Source organism: Molossus molossus, unplaced genomic scaffold (assembly GCF_014108415.1).
Source record: "Molossus molossus isolate mMolMol1 unplaced genomic scaffold, mMolMol1.p scaffold_m16_p_13, whole genome shotgun sequence".
NCBI lineage: Eukaryota > Metazoa > Chordata > Mammalia > Chiroptera > Molossidae > Molossus > Molossus molossus.
This window is the reverse complement of record NW_023425348.1, coordinates 48,909,480-48,932,539: the sequence shown is the minus strand read 5'-3', so window position 1 is coordinate 48,932,539 and position 23,060 is coordinate 48,909,480. Positions and strand designations below refer to the sequence as shown.

At 38.2% G+C, this 23,060-nt stretch overlaps 1 protein-coding gene across 1 annotated transcript; it reads right to left on the bottom strand.

Moving 5' to 3' along the window:
• Positions 1 to 13,870: 13,870 nt before the first annotated feature.
• Positions 13,871 to 22,829, bottom strand: LOC118627833 (tripartite motif-containing protein 34-like). The gene is made up of 8 exons (XM_036258280.1): positions 22,713 to 22,829; positions 20,341 to 20,804; positions 19,607 to 19,702; positions 18,695 to 18,925; positions 16,840 to 16,862; positions 15,639 to 15,739; positions 15,334 to 15,360; positions 13,871 to 15,070 (listed from the first exon to the last, which is right to left on the bottom strand). Exons 1-8 carry the CDS (start codon positions 22,789 to 22,791, stop codon positions 14,505 to 14,507), a joined length of 1,587 nt encoding a protein of 528 aa, XP_036114173.1. The 5' UTR covers positions 22,792 to 22,829; the 3' UTR covers positions 13,871 to 14,504.
• Positions 22,830 to 23,060: the final 231 nt, after the last annotated feature.

The following is a 23,060-nucleotide window of genomic DNA, read 5'->3' as shown; positions in this document are numbered from 1 at the left end:
ACAGCCCCTTTAACCTGTAGATCAATATTATAAATCTTGCACTAATGTGAAGAAGAGAGAGGGAGAGGGAGAGGGAGATGGAGAGAGAGGAACTAAACATGATGGCACAAAGAGGGAGAAAAGCAGTTAGAATCTACAGTGTATGAGACACTTGGGAGAAGGGAACAGTATTGGAGTTTCTTCCTAGTTTAATAATTTTTTTTGGAGGTACACCTCAATCGGTAGTGATAGACATTAATAACTCAGCAACATACAGACTTACTGGCTGGAGAACAAGAATAATTAGGTGTTTCTGCAGCAGCTAGAAAGTGTTAGGAGAACATCTTTAAAAGAGATCCAGAGGGAGCAATTCCAAGTTGTACATAAAAACTGATCAAATCTCTACACTACACATTTTTGAGATAGATTACAAGGAACCCAACTGGGGCTAATGGGGCTAATCACAGATTTCAGCTTCTGAAAAGTGTAGGGGGCAATTTAAAACTTCAGTTCAATCAAACTAGCCTACTGAAAAATAATAAACAAACAATAATACCTCAATTTTTAAACTTAATTTGTTCCAGAAAGCTGTTTGAGCAGCAATTTGTTCAAAAACCAAATCATTTTTACCATGAGAAATAATGTAAATGGAATGTATCTATTCCAGACCCACAAATGATTCCCTGATTTAACCTTTCTTATGTACAGTGTGTGTCTAATGTACTGTTTAATCTATAAATAAACACTTCTCTTCTTACATGTGTTGAACTAGCCCCTACTGGCCTCAAACAAATCGCTTTCAGCACTCTTCCGGGGTGTCTTTCAGGAGGTCAGCACACAGCAGCTTTGGTTTTCACACTCATTGCCTCCAAAATGCTATCACCAGCTAACTGCTTTCTTTTAACAAATCAACATTTTTTCTTCCTTTTCAATTGCCTGGGATCTTTGCTTCATGAGCACTTTCACGCCCTTAGCAATGTTAGCATTCTTGATGACTTCTTTATGTTTTAAAATTGTGCCAATCATCCATTTCATCAGCAACAAAAGCAAAAGAACACAAAAATATTCACAGCACAATTTCCTGAGATGTTAAAAATGTGAGGTTCAGCAGTAAACTAGACTCATACACGCACATTCTCTCCTTTGTTCTTCACCTGAGAGATGCTTTGTGTCATGCGAGATATCAGCATTAAAAGGTTGTTGGGTTTAGAACTGAAGTCTTGTTCGACAACTGAGACATTTTTTTCCCTGTGAACAACTTGATTGAGAACCGAATTGTTCAAGATGGGAGATTTTCGAGAACAGAGGTTTGACTATGTTCTTCAGAATGATAAACAGAATCTAAAGTCTCTACATCTCATTCACAATTCCCTTAGGGAATTTTAGATGCAATCTAAAATTATTCAACATATGAACAAATTAAAAGACATGGCTCATATTCAATAGAAAAGGTAATAATTGGAGACCAACCCTGAAATAATCCAGATGTTGTATTTAGTAAACAAGGTCTTCATAGCCGCTATTATATCTAGGATGAAAGACATAGAAGAAAATATGCTTATAATAATCACCAAACAGGAAATGTCAAAAATCAAATAGAAAGAGTTTGCTTGTTTTTTTGTTTGTTTGTTTGTTTGTTTGTTTGTTTTTTGTTAATTGAAACACTAAGCTACAAACTGCAAATTGCAATCACTCAAAAAACAAATTCCAATTTGGCTTATGAAACATTTAGAATCACAAAAGAAAAACTAACTAAAATTAAAAATAGATTAATAGCTCTGGCTGGTGTGGCTCATTTGGTTGAACATCAACCCATAGACTAAAACAAAAGGTCATCAGTTGGATTCCTGGTCAGGACACATGCCCAGGTTGAGATTTTGTCACCATTTGGGATAGGTATAGGAGACAACCAATCAATGATGTATGATCTTTTTAATGTATTGCTAGATCAAATTTGCTAATATTTTACTGAGAATTTTAACATCTATTTTATCAGGGATATTGGCCTATAATTATTATTATTATTATTTTTTGTAGTGTCTTTATCTGTTTTTGGAATTAGGATAATGTTGACTTCATAAAAAGAGCTTGGAAGTGTTTCTTCTTCTTTAATTTTTTGGAATAGTTTAGAGAGCATAGGTATTAGTTCTCCGTTGAATGTTTGGTAAAACTCTCCTATAAATTCATCTGCTCCAGGACTTTTGTTTTCTGAGAGTTTTTTGATTACTACCTCAATTTCATTCGCTGTTACTGGCTTAGACATGTTTTCTGATTCTTCCTGATTGAATGTTGAAAGACTGCATGTTTCTAAAAATTTTTTCATTTTACTCAGGTTGTCCAGTTTGTTGTCATGTAGTTTTGTTTTTCTGGTTTTTTTATTAATTTATTTTTGTTACAGATGTTTCTCCTTTTCCCCCCATTGATACCCTCCTCCTAATCACCCCCCCCCCCCCGCATTGTTGTCTATGTCCATTGGTTATGCATACATGCATATAAGATCTTTGGTTTATCTCTTCCCTCCCTCTGTTCCCCTCTTCTGAAGTTTGTCAGTCTGTACCCTACTCCTATGTCTCTGGGTGTATTTTTTTTATTATATTACATAAATAAGTGAGATCATATGATATTTGTCTTTCTCTGATTGGCTTATTTCGCTTAGCATAATACTCTCCAGGTCCCTCCATGTCGTCTCAGAGGATAAGAGCTCTTTCTTTCTGTCATGCAATTTTTCATAGTATTTTCTTACAATTATTTGTATTTCTGTGGTGTTCATTGTTATATCATCTCTTTCATTTCTGTATTTATTTATTTGTATCATCTCTCTTTGTTTTTTAATGAGTCTGGTTAAGGGCTCATCAATCTTGTTTATCTTTTCAAAGAAACAGCTCTCAGTTTCATTGATTTTTTGTATTTTTTTTTTGTCTCTATGTCATTTATTTCCACTGTGATCTTTATTATTTCCTTTCTTCTACTAATTTTAGTTTTTTTAAAATATGTTTTTATTGATATTTTTAGAGAGAGAGGAAGGGAGAGAGACAGAAACATTGAGGTGAGAGAGAAACATTGATTGGCTGTCTCCTGCTGGGGTTGAGCCCGCAACCTGGGCATGTGTCCTGACAGGGAATTGACCTGGAACCTCTTAGTCTATGGGATGACATTCAATCCACTGAGCCACATCGGCTGGGCTGGGTTTTTCTTTTTGTTCTCCTTCTAAATCTTTAAGTTGTAGGTTTAGATTGTTAGAAATTTTTCTTGTTTCTTGTTGTAGGCCTGCAATGCTATGAACCTCCCTCTCAGGACTGCTTTCGCTGTATAACACAGGTTTTGTGTTGTTGTCTGTTCATTTTTATTTTTTTTCAGGAAGTTTTTTATTTCTTGCTTGATCTCATTGGTAACCCATTTATTGTTTAATAACATGCTATTTAGCTTCCATGTATTTCAGTGTTTTTGTGTGTATTGTTTTTTTTTTTTTTTTGTATAGTTGATTTCTAGTTTCATGCCACTGGGATCTGAGAAGATGCTTGGTATGATATCAATTGTCTTGAATTTGTATAGACTTGTTTTGTGTCCTAACATGTGGTCTGTCTTTGAGAATGTTGCATGTGCACTTGAAAGAATGTATATTCTGCCACTTTGGGGTAAAATGTTCTGTAAATATCAGTTAGATCCATCTGATCTTGTGTGTTATTTAAGTCCACTGTTTGGTTACTGATTTTTTTATCTGAAAGATCTGTCCAGTGATGTCAGTGGTGCTTTAAAGTCCCCTACCATGACTACATTGCTGTTGATCTTTTTCTTAAATCCATCAAGAGGTATTTTTATATATTTGGGTGCTTCTGTATTGGGTGTATATGCATTTACAAGGGTTATATTTTCTTGTTGGAGCAATGCTTTTAGTATTATGTAGTGGCCCTCTTTACCTCTTGTTATAGCCTATGGTTTGAAGACTGTTTTGTCAGATATGAGTACTGTTATTCCCACTTTTTAAAATTTTTATTTCCATGGAATATTTTTTTCTATCCCTTCCCTTTTAGTCTTTGTGAATCTTTTGTTCTGAGATGGTGTCTTGTAAACAGCATTAATATTGATCATGTTTTCTTATCCATTCTGTCACCCTATGTCTTTTGTTTTAAATAGTTAATCCATTTACTATTAAGGTTATTATTGATAGATATTCATTTATTGCCATTTTTGTTTTCTTTATGCCTATGTTTCTCTCTCTTTCAATTTTCTTCTCCTTGTCTTCTTCTTCTCCTCATTTCCCTCCCCCTCTCCTCTTCCCCCCTCCTCCTTCTCTTCCTTCTTCTCCTTCTCCTTCTCCTTCTTCTTCTTCTAGGCATCTCTTTAACATTTCTTGCAATGCTGATTTGGTAGTAATTTAGTCTTTTAGTTTTGTTTATTTTTATTTTTATTCTTTGGTCTGGGAAGCTTTTTATTTGACTTTCAATTTTATTATTATTATTTTAAAAATATTTTTTTCTTCATTAAATTTATAGAAAGAGGAGTGAGAGGGAGAGATAGAAACATCAATGAGAGAGAACATCCATTGGATGCCTCCTGCCTGCCCCCCACTTGGAATCAGACCCACAACCTGAGCATGTGCTTTGACTGGGAATCCAACTGGTGACCTCTTGGTGCATTGGTTGATGTTCAACCACTAAGTCATACCAGCCAGGCTCACCCTCAATTTGAAATGATAGCTTTGCTAGATACAGTAGTCTTATATTTAGGAATTTGCTTTTAATTACTTTGAATATTTCATGCGACTCTTTTCTGACCTGAAGTGTTTCTATTGAGAAATCAGTTGAAATTCTAATGGGGACACTCTTATAAGTAATTTTCTGTCTCTCTCTTGTTGCCTTTAAGATTCTTTCTTTGTCTTTAATGTTACAAACATAATTTTTAAAGTAAATTAATAGAAATTAGCCATTGTGAAAATAAGTAATAAGTCCTCAATAATCTAAAAAATATCAAAGTGATAATGTAGACTTAAATCACAGAACAACTACTAAAATACAACAATAATAAAATATAAAGATAGCTGATCTAATCTAAATAAGAAACAAAGGGGTACAAATTGAATGTTTATTTAAATACATGCAGAAAAACATCACACAAAATTCAACACCTGATCACAGTAATGATAAATTAGGAATATCAGTCTCATAAAGATAATAAGAATAAACCTACAGTTAACTTTATATTCAGTGGTCAGATATTAAATACATTTTATCTATGATTGGGAACATTTCAAGAAACATGTCAACACTTACCCCTTTGAACTGTAGGCTCTAGCCCAAGAAGTAAAGCAAGAAATACAAATAAAAATACAATGTTAGTACTGAAGAAATAAAACACTTTTTATTGGCAGGTAATTTAAAATTTTATGTAGAAAATCAAAATAAATCTGGAGGAATCCACTAAAATTAGTAAGTGAGTTAAACAAGGTCATAGGACTCAAGAGCAATATTGAAAGGTAATTATATTTTATAAACTAGTGATTGATAATTAGAAAACTAAATTTATACATTTTTTAAAAATAATGTCCAAAAATAAACTACCCTGGGATGATAAATAATACCTGTCTTTCCATCCACTAGATGAGTCACCTGGTTTGGGAGGGTTCATAGCACCAGGAGTATAACCCACCTTACCAGTCTTTTGACACTGTCTGTAAATGTTGACTCTGACTAATATGACGTGTTTGTGTAAGAATTCTAGGAACTGACTACAAAGGACACTGGCTCCAACCACTAGACATTCTGGCTCCAGAAGATTTGCTGATGTTCAACTATTAAAAACAAACAAACAAACAGCCCTGGCCAGTTTGGCTCAGCGGTTAGAGCGTCAGCCCGCAGACTATAGAGTCCCGGGTTCTGTTCCCTCTAAGGGCACGTACCTCGGTTGCAGTTTGTCCCCAGCCCCAGTTGGGGTCGTGTGGTTGGCCTCTCTGATATCAATATTTCTCTCTCTCTCTTCCCCCCCACCTCCTGCTCTATCTGAAGATAAATGCAAAAATGTCCTCAGGTGAGGAAAACAAACAAACAAACAAAAAACTAGAATGACACACACTAGACCAATCACTTGACCAATTTTGAGATCCTTATTTGGAATGGACTGTGCTGGCTTGCACATAGAGAATTTTTCAGTTCTCTCTGCTTTCCTTCTCCCTGTCTGTCTACACTGAGATATTAAGATGGTCTTTGCAACATGAGTCTGCCATCTTCTCAAGCTATTGGCTCTGGAATAAACCTACTTTTCTTTCCAGCAGCCCTTGCTTCTCAATTATCGGCTTCCAAGCAGCAGGCAGCCAAACCTCAATTTGGTATCATAATTGGCCAGTTGGGGCTCAGACCCTTATGGGTCTAGCTCTTCTTGATCTTACATTACCAAGGAGGAGCAATGACCAGTCCTAAATCTCAGTTGTTTGTGGCAGGCTGACCCTGTGGCAGAGACTTCCCAGAAACTGCTGACAGTTTTTATCTCTGGGACTCTCCATGCCCTCCCTCTTACAATATCAGCCACCTAGAAGTGCTGTGTTGGCAGAAGAAAACAAGTCACTGGGAGGCTCTAAGATTGAGTAAGGCAAACTGATGTGCAAACCAGGAATCCTCTGTCTCTGCTGTTTGGACTTTGTGCCATGTGAACCATATAAAAGTCATTTGTGGCACTAGTTGATGTGAGATAAAATTGTAACAGTATCTCAGTTCCTCCTTCTAAAGGATTTGGTTTGAGAGAACTCATCTATTTGAACTTTGTCTTTGTTTTGGACTTTGTACATGAGCTTTCCTGTTGTTACATAAGGATTCTACTCAGAAGGGATCTAAATTAATGGCTCAAAGAAAGTGAAAAGATCTCACTGCACTCCCAGAGAGTAAAACTCAGAAGAAGAAAAAAAGAGAGAGAGAAAATGAGTCTTTTAAACACTAAATCTTCCTCGTGGAGAACAACGAGAAAATGAATGCCACCCCTAACTCTGTTCAGGCTGCAGCAGCAGGCACCTCTGGTCCACCTGGATGTGAAGGGGAAACAAAGTGTCACTTTTAAAAATTCAAGTGGCTAAAGTTGCCCATGCCTGATATCTCCCCTTTCTTTACTTCAGCCTTCTTAAAAGTTGTCAAGGACGAAATTGAAAACTCTTGTCTTCTCTACAAGTATTAGTAATACTCTTTATGTGTATGGTAAAAAAAAAAAAAAAAAAATAGAAACTATCCCCAATTTTTTTTCCTCTTTTTTCAGGATCATGTTGCCTGTGAAAATATTTGATATTAAAGCTGGTTTAAGTTTGGTTGATGTCTTTTAGAATTATTAACGTAAAATATATGTTTGCCTTGCATAGGTTTACTAAAAAAAAGTTAACATTATCTCTATGTCTCTTGAAAATGTATGTTTGTCTATAAAAAAACAATTTTTAGAAGTTATGAAATGTGTTCATAAATTTGCCAATCTAAAGAATATTACTTACTCTTAGTTGTCATAAGAAATTAAGGTTTCTAAGAGCTAAGAATTCTAGCTAGGTTGAAAAGTAATAATGGTTTTAGTAATGGGAGGTATAAGTTATGGCTATATGTATTTAAATCTTTGTTGTTGAGAGTATTACAGATGTCTTCCCTTTTTTTCCCCATCTCCCCCCTTCTCCTAGTTCCCATCACACTTCATGTCTTCACCACCCTATAGTCTGTGCCCATGGGTAATGCATATATGCATATAAATTATTTAGTTAATCTCTTCGTGCTCCACCTCCCTCTTTCCCTCTGAGGTCCATCAGCCTGTTCCATGTTTCCATGCCTCTGGTTCTATTTTATTTATCACTTTATTTTATTAGTTAGATTCCACATATAAGCAAGATCATGTGATGCTTACCTTTCTCTGACTGGATTTTGCTTAGCATAATACGGTCCAGGTCCCTCCATGTCATCTCAAAGGGCAAGAAATCCTTATTTTTTTATAGCTGCATAGTATTCCATTGTGTATATGTACCACAGCTTTTTTATCCGCTCAGCTACTGATGGGCACTTGGACTGTTTCCAGATCTTAGCTATTGTGAATAATGCTGCTATGAACATAGGGTTGCATATATTCTTTCTGCTTGGTGTTTTGGGATTCTTAGGATATATTCCTAGGAGTGGGGTCACTGGGTCAAACAGAAGATCAATTTTTAATTTTATGAGGAAAATTTATACATATTTTTAAGAAATAGAAAGAAAATGCATTTTTCTAGTTTGTTATTTCTCAGTAAGTTAAAAAGAAAACAATAACAAAAAAAGACTAGGGATATTGTAGAACGTTTGTGAAGAAGAAATCAGAGGAAAAGTAAGGGAAATGATGCAAAAAGATTTGAAAGAAAGGAATCTCTAGATGAGAATCAATGTATGTATTGCAGAGAGGAAAAACACTGGAAGAACGACTTTCCTAAGCTCAGTAAAGGAAACAGAGATGGAAAGAAGATAAAGGAGAGGCACGTAGGCAGATGGAGTGGAGTAGTGATCTTGATGACAAATGAAGAGGACTCTAATTTTTCAAAAGCAATTATTTCCCCACAGGAGCCTTGGGTACAATGGTCAGCGAAGAACCAATTGATTGAGTTTTTAGTCAAAAATCTACAAAGTTCTAATATACTTTCATTTGTAATTCTGATTGTTATCTTAAAATTTTGTTACAACAAAAGTAAACCCCTTTGTCAATTGTATTATAATTAGATCTACAATCATGCCATTTTAAAGTGTTTTTTGTTTGTTTTGTCATTTAGAGACAGTGATTGTTTTACTCTGATATATTTGCAAATATTTTACATTTTCAGAACATACCTTTTAACTCATGAAGATTTATAGAACTCTAAGGAATAAATAGATTCATAGAAATACTGGCAAATAATCAGGATAAACAAGAATTCATTATAGGAATAAATGAACTGAGTATAATATTTTTATCACTTCATTCAAAATAATGTTGATTTTAAAATCTTTTTTGTTTTCCAGATATATATATAAAAAAAAGTGTGTTTTTTTTTCTTAGAGCAATTTGGTAAATTTTACCTTAATAAACAATATTAAAACATTTACACTTTCTCCATATTTGATTCTTCCAAAATTTTAAAACTCTTAATGAGCACATATTATTATTTTCATGACAATATGCCTGTTTACATAAATTCAATAAGAATACATTCTTTTTATAACAGAACACAATTGGAAACTGGTTTCATTAACCAAGACTTTGACTAGAATGTCATGTTTGAGAAGGACAGGCAGACTCTGGATGCCAGCAAAAAACTTTAAGGAATTAAGATTGATTTTGGAATCTGATAAAAGGCCCTTGGAAAAACAATCTGGTTCCTTGACCATTTACGTGGTTCATGGCAGTCTTCCAGGTAAGGAGCAAAGTTAGCTGTCCTGGGAGATGGCAAAGAAAGAACCTCAGGCCATTTTAAGGAGACCTCAAGAACTTGAGGAATTTACCCACACTTTTGAGTATTGCAACTATGTGGCAACTATGTGGTTTGGCTTCTTCACCCTGAGAGGCTAAAGTTTAACATGGAAATTCTTTATGAGATTCCAGCAAAGCCGATTTAAGAAAGCCTATATGATCAAATGCTATTCTCATTGTGTTTATGCAAATAATCAGGCCAAATTTAAATTGGACTTAATGAAATTAATATTCTTAATTTCACTATCTTTGATATAAATAAGAGTGCTTTTAGGGGAAAAACTGTATTTCAATAGAATGTATAAGACACACTTTTGCATATTAGACTCTAGTTCACTTAATTGCCTTTAAAGTTTTTCCTGGGAGAAATTGTAAAGTTAAAACTATCTTATTTCTAATATTAATCCTTTCTAGACATTCAAGATAATCACTATGTATAATAAGAATGCGCAAACAGACTTCAGCAATTAGAAAGCAAATGCATTTTAAAGCTTCTCCTCTAAATAGAAAAACTGAAAAATTTATCTTCCAACAAGTCTAGGCATTTCATACTAAATGAATGCCTCAAGGTTCTACTACAGATGAGTCAGGAGAAAATTTTTAAAAAAAAGAAAGAAGAAAAAAAGAAACTTCCATGGAAATGGAAGAAAAATTGACATTGGGGAATTGTAACCACCTCACCATTCTTTTGACCTTGTCTCTGTAAATGCTGACTCTGACTAATATGTAACTTGTAGATAAACAGCATGACAGTATAGGAATTTTAGGAACTGACTTCAAAGGACACTGACTAACCACCAGATGTTACAGCTCCAGAAGTTTTACTGACGTTCAAGCATTAAAAAGAAAACGGACATAGAATGATGCACACAGACCATTGCTTGAACATTTTAAAGATACTTATTGGAATGGCCTGGGCTGTTGTGCACTTAGAAAACTTTTCAACACCCTCCCCTTGATCTCTTTGTTCTGCTTGCCCTCTCACTCATAAAAACCTCTGCTTGCACTGAGATGTTACGATGGTCTTTCCATCACAACTCTCCTATCTTCTCAAGCAACTGGCTCTTGAATAAACCAACTTTTATTCCACCAGCTCATGTCTCTTGATTATTTGATTTTGAGCAGCAGGCAGCCAGATCTGGGTTTGGTATTAATAGTTGCTATATATATGAAACAAAAGACAACCTATGACTGGACCATATGGAGAGATAAGGAGTCAGAATCAATAGATTCCCCATCACAAATCTTGGGCAAATTAGGCTACCATTAGAATCTGATATCATTAAGTACAGATCACGTGTCTCTGTGCCAATGGGGATATCAGGTCCCCAAGATTTAGAAACTTCTTGTTTATAATTTTTGATAACTCTAGATATCATCTATAGATGAACCAGTGGAATAAAGTCTGTATATTCTCTGAAATTCTACTAAACCTCTGACCCCCAAATTTGTATTGTGAACATCTATCTTCCAAATTAATAACCCAGCACTATCTTAAGATCCCAAACATATGAGTATTTGCCACTCAGAGGTTCAGAGGTGAGAGAGAAGGAAAACCTATTCAATGCTTGCGTCACGAGAAAATCCAACTTGATGCCCAATGGATTTTTTATTTGGAGTCCAGAGTCCCTTCTCAAGACATTTGCTAAGAAAAAGCAATGTAAATAAAAGCTACTTGCAGGCTTCATACTCCAAGGAGAGGGCTTCAATTGGGAGAATGGATGCTGTTGTGTGTGTGTGTGTGTGTGTGTGTGTGTGTGTAGGGGGTGCGTTTAAAGACGTCTCGGTGTAAAGAACTTTTCCTTTGTGTTTGCTAGCTCAGTTAATTTTTTTTTTGTAACTTGTTTCACAACTTGAACTGTAAGCCTGGACATTCTGGGGAACAAAACTCAGTAATATCCTTATAGAGATAAGTATTGTATAAGTCCAGAGAGTACACATTTTTCTTAATGACTTATGGCTTCGGTCACTGTGGTAATAGTGCAACAGGAGAACAGAGGTCAAAGGGAGTAGGGATAAGATAAGAATCCATTTCTCCCAGTGTCTGAGAGGAGTGTGTGTGTGTGTGTGTAGGGGGAAGAGAGAGAGGGGGGGGAGAGAGAGAGAGAAAGAGAGAGAGAGAGAGGTATTTTATCTTGGAATCCCTTTCACCACAGGTTTTCCAGAAATGGGAACTGAAGAATTTCTTGTGAGACAGGGACCAGAGCAGACACTGGCCACATAGCCCAGTATTCCTATTCCTCTTGGCTAATAAGTGGGGTGGGGAGAGTGGGAAGTGGAAATACCAGAGACATGTGCTGCAAGAACAGTCACTCCCGTAGCACCTACCCTGCTGTCTCACAGGAGGAGGAGGAGAGGCTTTGCCCACTCCTGAGGACATCTGCAGCCTTTCAGCTCCTTGGAAAGACTGGGGCTGACCATGGAGGGGAAACCTTGACCTATATGTTACTTCTGAAGAGCCCACACAGAACTCCTGACCCTGCCTCTATCACTGTACGTCATAATGTGAACCAACTCCTGAAACAGGAGATACACCTGGGCAAACAGAGAAAAGGCTTTCTAATGGAGAATTTCTATGGAAATAGAAAACAAGGTCAAATCAACTTTTATCTGGTATAGTCACTTAGATTATAAAAGTTATTCCAGTACTTAAAATAAAAGAATAGGTAGCTACAAAAACAGTAAAACTTTCTTTTATAAAAAAATGATTGCTAAATTCACAATAAGTATAGTTAACTATAGGCAGAATGTTATACAGTAGATCTTTAGAAGTTATTCATCTTGCAAAACTGAAAGTTTAAACCCTTTTAACTGCAATGTCTTAAACATTTGAGGTTTGATCTTATATTGTTTTTACCACAATAAAAAAAGAAAATATAATTGATAACACACTGTTAAATAGAAAATTCAAAGGGGATGTTTAGAGAAATGATTGACAACCTAGAATTTTATACTAGAAAACAAACTATAAAGTATATTTGAAAATTTAAAGAAACAGAATATTTATCATGCAAAAAGAGGGGATTAAAAATTATGTGGTTCCTTAAACAAGTTATTCTACTTCAAAGCACAACTAAGGTACTAACTAATACTTGAAATAGATTAATATTCATTGCTATCATTCACTACTTGAAATTACAAAGAAAATTAATTAACACCAATCTGGACCACTGCTTATATGCTAGGAAATGAGAAAGCTAATGCAAACATTCTATTTTTTAATTCCCACAGTATTCTAATCATGTTATTCTTTGTATTTTTATTTCTGAGGAGAAACTGAATCCAATTTAATGTAATCTACTACGGGCCAATAAGTAGCAATATCAATATGACTATGAAATGCTCTCTGATTTTAAAGTCAAGGCTCTTAGCTGTCCAGTGTTCACTCTCTACCACGTCACCTGCAAGAGCACCCTTGTCGTTAACTTCAACTTGGTTGTAGCCATTACCATGAGCAGCTCCTGCTCCATTCATGGCTATGTGGCCTGAGCACATCAATCACTATCTCTTAGCACCTAAGATTTCCCCATGATGCTCCAGGCTCTTTTGATAAATCAGCATCTCCTGGGTTTTCCCTCCTACCCCACATCCAAGTGAATTTGGCTTCTACCTTTTCTTGGGAAGTAAATTGTAGACAGGGCACCTGAATTGGAGAAACACAGACCCAGTCTTAATTCTGCTTCCTCCACTCATTAGCTATGGGACACTGGAACATACTTCATAAGCTTATAAATTCCTTTAACTCCTTGATAAGATTTCTTTCTTTTATGATATATTTGAGAATTAACATGGATAAAGATATCCAGTCTCTATATATACATTTCCATTTATCATCTATCTATCTGTCATCTATATCTGTGTGTATGTGTAAGTATAAGTGTGCATGTACATACCTTTCCCAGGCTGAGTATTCTCTTTTTCATTTTACTGGGATAAGTTGTTACTCCTCTATATCTTGATTTGAGTTCCCTGCAGTTGCTGCCCTAATTTAGAATGTATGCTGCTTTAAGAAAAGCTTGTTCCTTTACAAGGAACAGGTAAGTTTATTCCTCATCATAATTTTAAAACTAATTTCAAAAGTCAGAAAAATAAAAGTGTACAGGGTTGTATATAGGGTGTTTCACCACAAGAAAAAACCCTGAAAACCAAAAGGCTGTCTCTAATAAGAATAGCTGCTCCAGACATGGCTCCCTTTGCTGGACAGGTTTGGAAACTAAAATTTCTGCAGTATTCTGACCCATTCCCAACAAAGGGCCTTAAAACAGTCCCAGCCTTGGTGTAAAAAGGTCTATATACAAGACTGGACTTGGAATGGTCTTGACAGCAGAGTTTGGGAACACGACAAATGAGACTTGAGTAGAATCATTTTCTGTTCATCTGAAGGGCACAAATCCATTGCACAGGATATAGACACAGCTTATACTTTTCAGTGATCACAAGAGCAAATATTTATTATATTGTGCAGGACCCTTAAATACGTGCTTTACATTGAGTGATGGTTAGTTTTACACAACAATCTCAAGAGTTGGGTGCCATTTAAAAATTGCAATTTGTGTTTTATAAAAAGAAACAAAAATGTATTCATTGTCATATACCTTGCAAGAAAAAAGACACGATTTAAACTCACTCTGAACATAAACTTTTCACTCTGGGTACATATATTACTTTTGTTTTGTCCCCCTCAACTCTTAGATGACACTGCTATATGCTGAGCAACAGACAGACATACACTCAAATACTCCTCAGTTGGTGGTGGTGGGTGGGGCAATTAAAGATTGTCTTAACATCATGGTTGGCGGAGACAGTCTTTGTCATGCTCTTGAAATCAGCGATAAAGGAAAATATGGAGAAATGTGAGGACAGAGATGTTATACCAACATTTCTCTGTCTTTAGGAGGGATTAGATGTCTGTCACCGAGAACACAGAAAAGGGTAAATAAGATTCTCTTCTAACTCAAAACAGAAACAGTTGTCAACCCCAAGAACGAGTCAAAGTTCTAAAGAAGGGAGACAGCAAGGAAGAGATGGTCTATGTATAGAGATCGGCTCAGGTGCAGGAGATGAGCCCAGCTACACAGAAGTGGGTGAGGGAAGGAGAAGGCTCAGGAGCTTGGTGGGCACAGAGTCATGGGAGCTGGACAGTTCCAGGGATTGAAATACGGATAAGCCGTCTGAGAGAAGTGACATTTAGAGAACTTGTAGATGAGCGACCCATGGTTTGTGACATTAAAAAATGAGACAGTGCCTCCTTCATGGTCGAGGAAAACCCCCACTCGACAGGGAAGAACAGCCATGGGAAGAGTCAAGACCTTGGGATCAGAGGTGGAAGAGTCCTCAAAGGCACTGTACTCACATCCGTTCTGTAACCCGACCACCCAGTAGCCATTTGCAGGTCGGAATCTGGAGTAAACATTTGAATAATCTGTGCCTCGTCTAACACCAAACTTTATATTAGAGGAACGTTTTCTACAGTATACCCCCAGGATCCAGGCCGTCTTCTTGGACACATCTATTTCCCAGTAGTGTTTCCCTGAGGAGAAATATTGGGAGCCCAAGACACCATAGTTATAATACTTTATAGGCCAAATTGGCACAGATGACAACTGTCTCTGATCCTCTGAAAGGACAAGATTCAAATTTAGGTTGAATGGATTCAATGTGATGTCCACTGCAGAGAAAAAAGAAAAGATAAGATTAGGTGACAGATATGGGGTTCATTCATCTGGTCCCATGGAGAGGGAACTTGGAAAGTGACCAGGAAGTACTTGCATTGATGAATGGGGAAGTGGCATAAAGCTCTGGAGAAATGCATTATATACAAGTATTGAGAGACGAGGGAAACACATGGGGCTGAGGTTGTATCTCACTGAAACCACAAACTTCTGAAGGAGGATCAGAACAAGGAGATTTGAAGACCCAGTAACTTCTTACCCCAGTAGCGCTGGACATGTGTTAGCTCTGAAAAGATAAAAGATTCAGTAATGTTGATTAGAAGTAAATGGTTCAACAGTGACAGCTGTCTTTTCTCTGCAGTAAGGGCAGGGGAGAAGACCACTGTGAGGCTATGAACTAGTGAATGAGGATGAACCCAAATCTGGCCATTTGGCCTGAATTACATCTTTGTCAGCAATATCCCTTCTCTTTCTATCTTCACACTGGAACTATACCAGTTCCCCAGTTTAGTTCCTGACACCACAAACATCCCACATCCACCCTCTTGCTATGGTTCTCCTCACCTTTAAACATGTGCAGCATTCCACTCAGATCTGGAGCACGGAATCCATGCTTCAGTTTTTTGGATATAGTTTTTGGCTTCTTCAATGTCCACAGATTACTCCTAGGGGTGACAAACAATGTTGAGCCTACCTTATGTCCTTCCAATACCCCTCTCTTCCTCTCCTTCCATGCCATTAATGCACTTGTACCTTCTTCTATGAGAAGACTGGGGGGGGGGGGGGGAGAGAAGGAAGTGCTACTGGAGCCAGAAAAAATGTGCTCATGTCTACCTTCCCAGTTACCCTCTGTGTGACCTTGGGAAGGTCTTCTCAAAGTAAGTCTCTTCTTCTAAAAATAGAATAAGTAGCCCTCCCCTTGATACCTCATGGAAATAGTTTGAATTAGATGACATAATGTATAAAACAAGCCTTTGCTACCTCTAAAAAAGGTATGTAATATGTGGACTTTCCCACATCACAGTGAGTCCCCCAAAAAGGGGCCACAGATGTGGGTTCCCAGGCAGGACAGTGGTGAAGCGGCAGATCTGGCTGTGACGTGGGTCTCTTTGGAGAGCCTTGAAGCCCATGCCTTAGTCCAATGCCTGAACTTCAGTGGTGTAAACCACAATGATATTTGAGATTTCAGCTGTTCTTGGAAAAGTTAGAGACACTCAACAAAGGAAAAGTTGTCTACGAAACAAAAAATGGTTAGAATTTCATGTTTGTAAAGAATTTGAAGCTGCCAGATGGATAGGCTAAGGTCTGTTTTTGGAAATCTAAAGAGAACGTCACAGAACAGCTATCTGCTCTATTCCTGTCGAAGCACAGTAAGCATAAAGGTGCTTCCCCATAACCTAGTCAACGAGGCCCTGTACGTGAGGAAGACAAGCATCTCTGAAATACAGGAACCAGAGCAAGGACAGAGAATGAATTAAATGAATGAAGTAATGAGAGTCTGATAGTAAAGTTCTTTATCCCTGTTGTCCTTACTGGCTCTAACACTGAATTTCAATCATTGAATTCACTCTTATAGAATCTGGTTCATTCTCCATAAATATAGGACACTTAAATCCTCATCTATGATAAGTAATTTAAAATAATATTACATCTAACTTTTCTGGCTTTCGGAGATTTTTCATTTTGGTTGACAACCCAATAACTCTAATGACTACAGACCTTTCTTCGTAACACAAATGCACCACTCCTGGTCCCGCATACATACCATTTCATGATTCCACTTGAGTCCTAGGAAGAAGAAAGAAAACATGAGTCAAAGGAGTGTAAATATTAAAGCAGGATTAATGAAAGAAAGGATAGAAAAGCAATAAAGAACATCACAGAAATCTAAAGTTATTTGAAAATATCAACAAAGTTGACAAACCTTTAGCTAGACATTACAAGAAAAAAAGAAAGAGGAGGTAAATTACTAAAATAAGGAGTGAAAGAGGAGACATTACTATTGCCTTTATAGAAATTAAATATTATAAAGGCTAGGGACTATTGAATGTCAATAAATTAGATAACCTTGATTAAATGGAAAAGTTCCTAGAAACACAGAAACTACCAATACTGATTCAAGAAGAAATAAAAAATCTGAATAGACCTAAAACCTATAGATTGGATCAGAAATCAAAATCTTCCTGCAAATAAAAGTCTATATCCAGGTGGCTTTACAGGGGAATTGTACTAAAAGCTAAAAGGAAAAATAATACAAATAATTCACAAGTTGTTCCAAAAAGTAGAAGAAGAAGGAACTCATTCTATGAGGCTAGTACTATTCTAACGCTAAAACTGTACAAAGACATCACAAGAAAACTAAACTATAGGCCAATAGCCTTTATAAATATAGACACAAACTTTTTCAACAAAATGGTAGAAGATTGAATGCAGCAAAATATAAAAGATTATATACCATGGTCAAGTATCCCAGAAATGCAAGGTTGGTTTAACATAAGAAAAACAATCAATATAAAACATCACATCAATAGAATAAAAGATAAAAACCATATGATTTCAAAAGACAGAAAAACATAATTTGATAAAATCCAACTCCTTTCATGATAAAAACAGAACAGCAATAGAAGGGGACTTCTTCAGCCTGATAAAGGCATCTAAGCAAAACCCACAGAGAACATCATACTGAATAATAAAAAAATGAATACTTTTTTTTCTAAGATCAGGAACAAGACAACAATGTCTGCTCTTACTACTTGTATTAACATGCTACTAGAGATTCCAATCAAGAAATTAGGTAAAAAAAATTTTAAAAAGCATCTACATTGGAAAAGAAGTAAAACTATATTTGCAGAATATGTGATGTTACATACTGAAAACCTCTGACGGTTTTAAATTTTAGCTCACACAAAGGTGCTGCTGATTTCGAATTTTACATATCTAATTTTGTCTGTCTGAAGTCATATATCTAGGATAATATAGTCCACAATGAAGAAGAAACATAGCAGCAACTCAGGATATCTAAAATATCAGAATATCTAAAATATCATAATATCTAAAATATCTGTTTACCAAACCATATTGTTTTCTTTCTTATGCCTACTTGTCAAAAATGGTAACAATTTACATTCAGACCGTTTCCCACACACAAAAACATCTTACCAACCCAGTTCATTCTATATCCTTAACTTGGTTTGATCCTCTGCATTTCCATATCATCACTACTATGGGTTGATTTGTTTTTGAACAATACATATCAATATATTTGTCCTTACTCTTGAATGCTACTGGCCAGGTTTGCAACCAAAGAAATGCTTTACTCTCTGTATTAGAATAATTGGTTGTACATGACAAAGAAGTCAACTAATATCTCTTTAACAAACAAACAAACAAACAAACAAAAAGATTGTGCCCAGAGATATATTACTTTAGTCACAGATGGATCTGGAAGCTCAAATCCTGGCCGTTTTGTTTCCTGATTCTCTTTTCTTCCCTATCTGTCGACTTTATTCTCAGACTCTCTACAAGACCAAAGGTACCTATTAGTGTCAACACCAAGGACACAGAAGAGAAGGCAATTTAGACTGTGTTTTCAGAATGTCAAATTGGGTTACCCTTTTTACCTGCAGCAGCTCCATGGATGACCATTCATTGCGAAGCTCCAGATCTGAGATGAGGTCTTTCAGCAACTGGCTCTGCAGAACCAGTTCTTTCTCAGCCTTCAATAAATCATCCAGGGTCTCCGTCTCCTCTTCCTTCAAGTTCTGCAGTTCTCTCTGCTCCTCCCTGTCTAGGATGCTTCTAAGCTGATTAAATTCTTTTTGTATCCGTTGTCTCTCAGTCTGTATCTGATTCTGCAAAGTTGAACAAGAGAAAGAGGCAATAAATCTATCAGCCAGAGAGCCTACTGTGCAAGGGATTAGAAGCCAGGAACCCCACCCCCACCCCCACCCCTCCCAGGGAGTTCTAACCAGGAGAGGAGTAGAAACAGGGGAGTAATTGGGGGGAAAGCTGTTTTTCCTGGTATTTTCTTTTCAGTACAAACCAAAAGGGCCTCAGACTCTCTTATCTAGGCCAACCTGGAACAAATGTAAAACTTGAGTAAGGTTTAGGTTGTACACAGCTGTCCTGGACATTCATGCCTTCCTGCATTACCACACTGTCCATTTGAACCTTGAGGAAAATCCTGGTCCTGTGCCCAGAGTCTTCCTTCCACTAGAGATACCAGAGCCTCTCCGGAACAGAGGAATGGAAGGGAATTCTCTAGCCTTCCTTACCATTAAGTCTGTCTTGGCTCTCAATTTCAAATATCTGTGTATACTTGTAACATTTGTCATTGTAATATGTTTACTCATAACATCCACTCTCCTGCCCCTGTGCCCAACAGAGACAGAACAAGGAAGAGAACTAATCAAATGGCTTCTGGACTCATTCAATGTTGGGGAACGAAGAGAAAGGAACTTCCTTGTGATTGGCATGGAAGGTCCTACCAAGATTCCTATCTCAGAAATTCCTCAGAAACAGTCTCCTCCTACCTTCCAGGAAGTTCTCTCTTCTCTGAGGTCAGTGCCCAACTTCTCAGCTTCCTGATATTCCTTCCGCAGCCGGCCCAGAGCTGTCTGGAGCGTCTCCTGTGAAAGGAATCACACCATGGTCAAGCTATGGGCTTTCTTAGCACCTGGATGGAGGATAAACAAGGAATGAATGTGGATGACGTCAGAAGAAGAGACTGGTTGACAGAAACTGCGATTAGAATCTGGTGGTTAGCTTCTATGACCTGGGACCAATTCGAAGGTGAATGTTTTCTTTATTCCTGGGTGATGAAAGTCACCATCCCCTCATCAAGAGTAGCCTGATTTTCTTTCTTTCTAGAGTAAATATTGATTCTGCTACAGCCAAGGAAAGTCCTATCCTCTCATTAAAACTCTGTGGGCATCCAATCCGCAGTGTTGAAGAGCAACCATCTTGTGGAGAGGGTCAAAGAGAGCTACACTTGTGAAAGATATTCTCCATCCACACGGCAAAGGAGCAAAGAGGAAAACTTCTCAGTCTTGGCCAAAGTCTGTGCTCTCATGAGGTTCATCGTTCATGTAAATGGAAGGAGTACACAGCAGGGTCTTTCAGGCACGGGAAGCTGAACCCGGGGTGAGAGACACACGTGGAAAATGACAGCACTCAGTACTATGATGTGGTGAGTAAAGCAGGGTGGGAAGGTGCGATTTCCCACGAGTACTGTCTTCCACCCATCTCCCTCCATCCTGGGCTTTACCTGACATTCCTTGACGGCCTCCTCCATGAGGAATATCTGATGACCACGGTGCTCCTGAGACTGTTCACAAAGTCGACAAATGACTTTCCGATCCTCCTTACAAAAGAGTCGGAGTTTCTCTCCATGGCGCACACAGAGATCTCCCTTCTGCCCCTCCTCTGGGCTTAACTTGGCTTCTCGGAGCCTCTCCACGATGCTGGACAGATGCTGATTAAGCCACAGGTTTCCAAGAGAGTATCCTACACCACACACAGGACAGCTGCTTTTCTGTCCTGGGCCGATCGCTGATTTCTTGTCAGCGATGCAGGTATGGCAGAAGCTGTGGCCACAGTTTAAACTCAGGGGTTCTGTCAAAAGCTCCAGGCAGATGGTACAAGTCACCTTCTCCTTTATGTTCGACAGGACTTTTAAAGCCATGGCAGCTGCTCCCCTGGTTTCTTCCTGAGGCTCTTGCTTAAAGATTCCTAGATGGATGGGAAGATTGAAAGGAGATGGTGTAAGAATAGCACAGACAAAAATGGTGCTAATTATGCAGACATTGAGGATTAGCCAAGGCTGAAAAATTGAAGGACAGAAAAAAAAAAAAAAGAAGAGGAAAATAATTGAAATCAGTGAGCTACCAATGCCTCAGAGCTTTGGCTTTTCTTTCAGCCTGGAATGATCCTCCCTTGATATTTGGGTGACTTCCTCTTATACTTCACTGAACTCTCTTCTTGTAAGTTTTCTCAGCAGAAGGGCCTACTATGACTAATTTTTCTACAGCACAATCACTAAAACATCACTCGGTGTATTATTTGTCATCTTTTTCTTTCTTTCTTTTCTTAATCCTCACCCGAGGATATTTTTCCATTGATTTTTAGATAGAGTGGAAGGGAGGGAGGGAGGGAGGAGGAGAGAGAGAGAGAGAGAGAGAGAGAGAGAGAGAGAGAGAGAGAGAAACAACCATGAGAGAGAGAGAGAGAGAGAAACAACCATGAGAGAGAAACACATAGATTGGTTGCCTCCCTCACACGCCCGGGGCCGGGGATTAAACCTGTGATATTTCAGTGTATGGGACAACGCTCCAACTAACTGAGCCACACTAGCCAGGGTAGTCACCTTCTTGTATACTGTGTCAATGGTTTGTTTTTGGTTATGATCTCTCCCTAACTAGAATATAAGCTCTTATATGTATGTGATGTGTCTTGTATGTTGAATGGATGCTCATTGCACTTTTTCACAGCAGCAGCCTGCTTTAGTTTGCATGAATTAAAATTTAAAAACAAATAAATCAATCAATTTTACTCTATATGTTGGGCACTGTTCTTGACCCTGAGAAGACAATATTTGGGCAGAAATGGACCCTCTCCAGGGTGGGCATAGACTCCCAGGAAGACAGTACCACTGATTTCTGAAAAGGGGAAGTATAGGGCAGAATAGGCATGTGTCAGAAAATATGTGACATTCAACGGTGTGCAGATGGCTCACAAATGAGCCTAGGATGAGACATAATCAGTGTCAGAGCAAACTTCTCAGCAGGACCATTAAAACTTTGGGTTCCTCCTGAGCAATGATCAACCCCTTTTCATGAGCTCTGAACAAAGAAAAACAGGAAGCAGAAGAAGTAACAGTGGATGCAAAGGTGTTTCTAAATGCTCCACAGCAGGTGAGGACACCAGTGTCAATGGGCCACTGAAGTCAAAGCAAGCAGGTCTATTCAGGAAGTGCCAGTAAATTCCCGATACTGAATTTCAGGAGGACACAGGATAAAAGGCAGCCTCAGAGGCAGGCAGCAGACAGATCATTCAGCCTGCTATCTCTAGGTCAGCCAGCAGCTGAGGTTAGCCAGGAAGGCCAGAGACAGCCCCTGGGTGGTTGCTAGGAGGGGAATGAAAGAATCAGGTTCAATATTACCCCTCACCATGTCCCAAGACTCCATTCTGTCTGATGCCCCATATTGTAAAACAGGGGCCTCTTTTACAGACAGAAAGTGGAGTTGGGCAGGAGAGACTTTCTTTTTCTCTCTTTAACCTAGGGAGAAGGGGGGGGGCGAGGGAGGGAGGGAGGGAGAGAGAGAGAGAGAGAGAGAGAGAGAGAAAGAGATTACAGATTATCAGCAAGATAGATAATCAAAACCATAGAATAGGAAGAGGGTGGAGGCAAACTGAGCTTTGGAAAGTAAGGGTCCCTCCAGGAAACACAAGGCCCCCTGCCTCTTCAGCCCTCCTGTCTCCAGGCTGTTCCTCTCCAGACGCTGCATCTGTCTGCACTCGGAGCAGGAAGCCTACAGCTGGCTTTTTCCCTTCAGAGCACAACTGGGCCACAAACTAAACTCACCTAGTACTTTCTCTGGGTGTCTCCCACCCTCTGCCTGGCTAACCCTCCCCACGTACCTTCAGGTCCCAGCGGAGATATCTTGACTCCTAGTTTAAGTGGTGAGGGAAAGATGGGGCAGTTCTGGTCAGGATTCATTCGCCAAACAGGGACTCAGACTGTATGAAGTAATTCCTCCTGAGGACTGACTGAGAAGTGAAAGTGAAATTTTGGGGGCTGGAAGGAAAAGAAAAGGGGGGGAGCTTTTGGGCCAAATGGGCGGCAGTCCTTTAGGGCCACTGCAGAGAGGAGTGTTTTAACTCAGTGGGGGCAGAAAGATCGGGGTGGGGAAGGAGGATTTGCCCCGAGGACATTTGGCTAAATTGGAAAGTTTTGGTTGTCATAACTACAGGGAAGGCTGCTGCCAT

Excerpts from the sequence above, each read along its gene's own strand:
- LOC118627833 (XM_036258280.1), bottom strand. The coding sequence starts at position 22,791 with ATGAATCCTGACCAGAACTGCCCCATCTTTCCCTCACCACTTAAACTA. Across the intron at positions 15,361-15,638 it reads AATGCTGCACATGTTTAAAG|AGCTAACACATGTCCAGCGC; the intron begins GTGAGGAGAACC and ends TTATCTTTTCAG. Across the intron at positions 15,071-15,333 it reads ACATGTCCAGCGCTACTGGG|TGGACATCACATTGAATCCA; the intron begins GTAAGAAGTTAC and ends TTTTCTCTGCAG.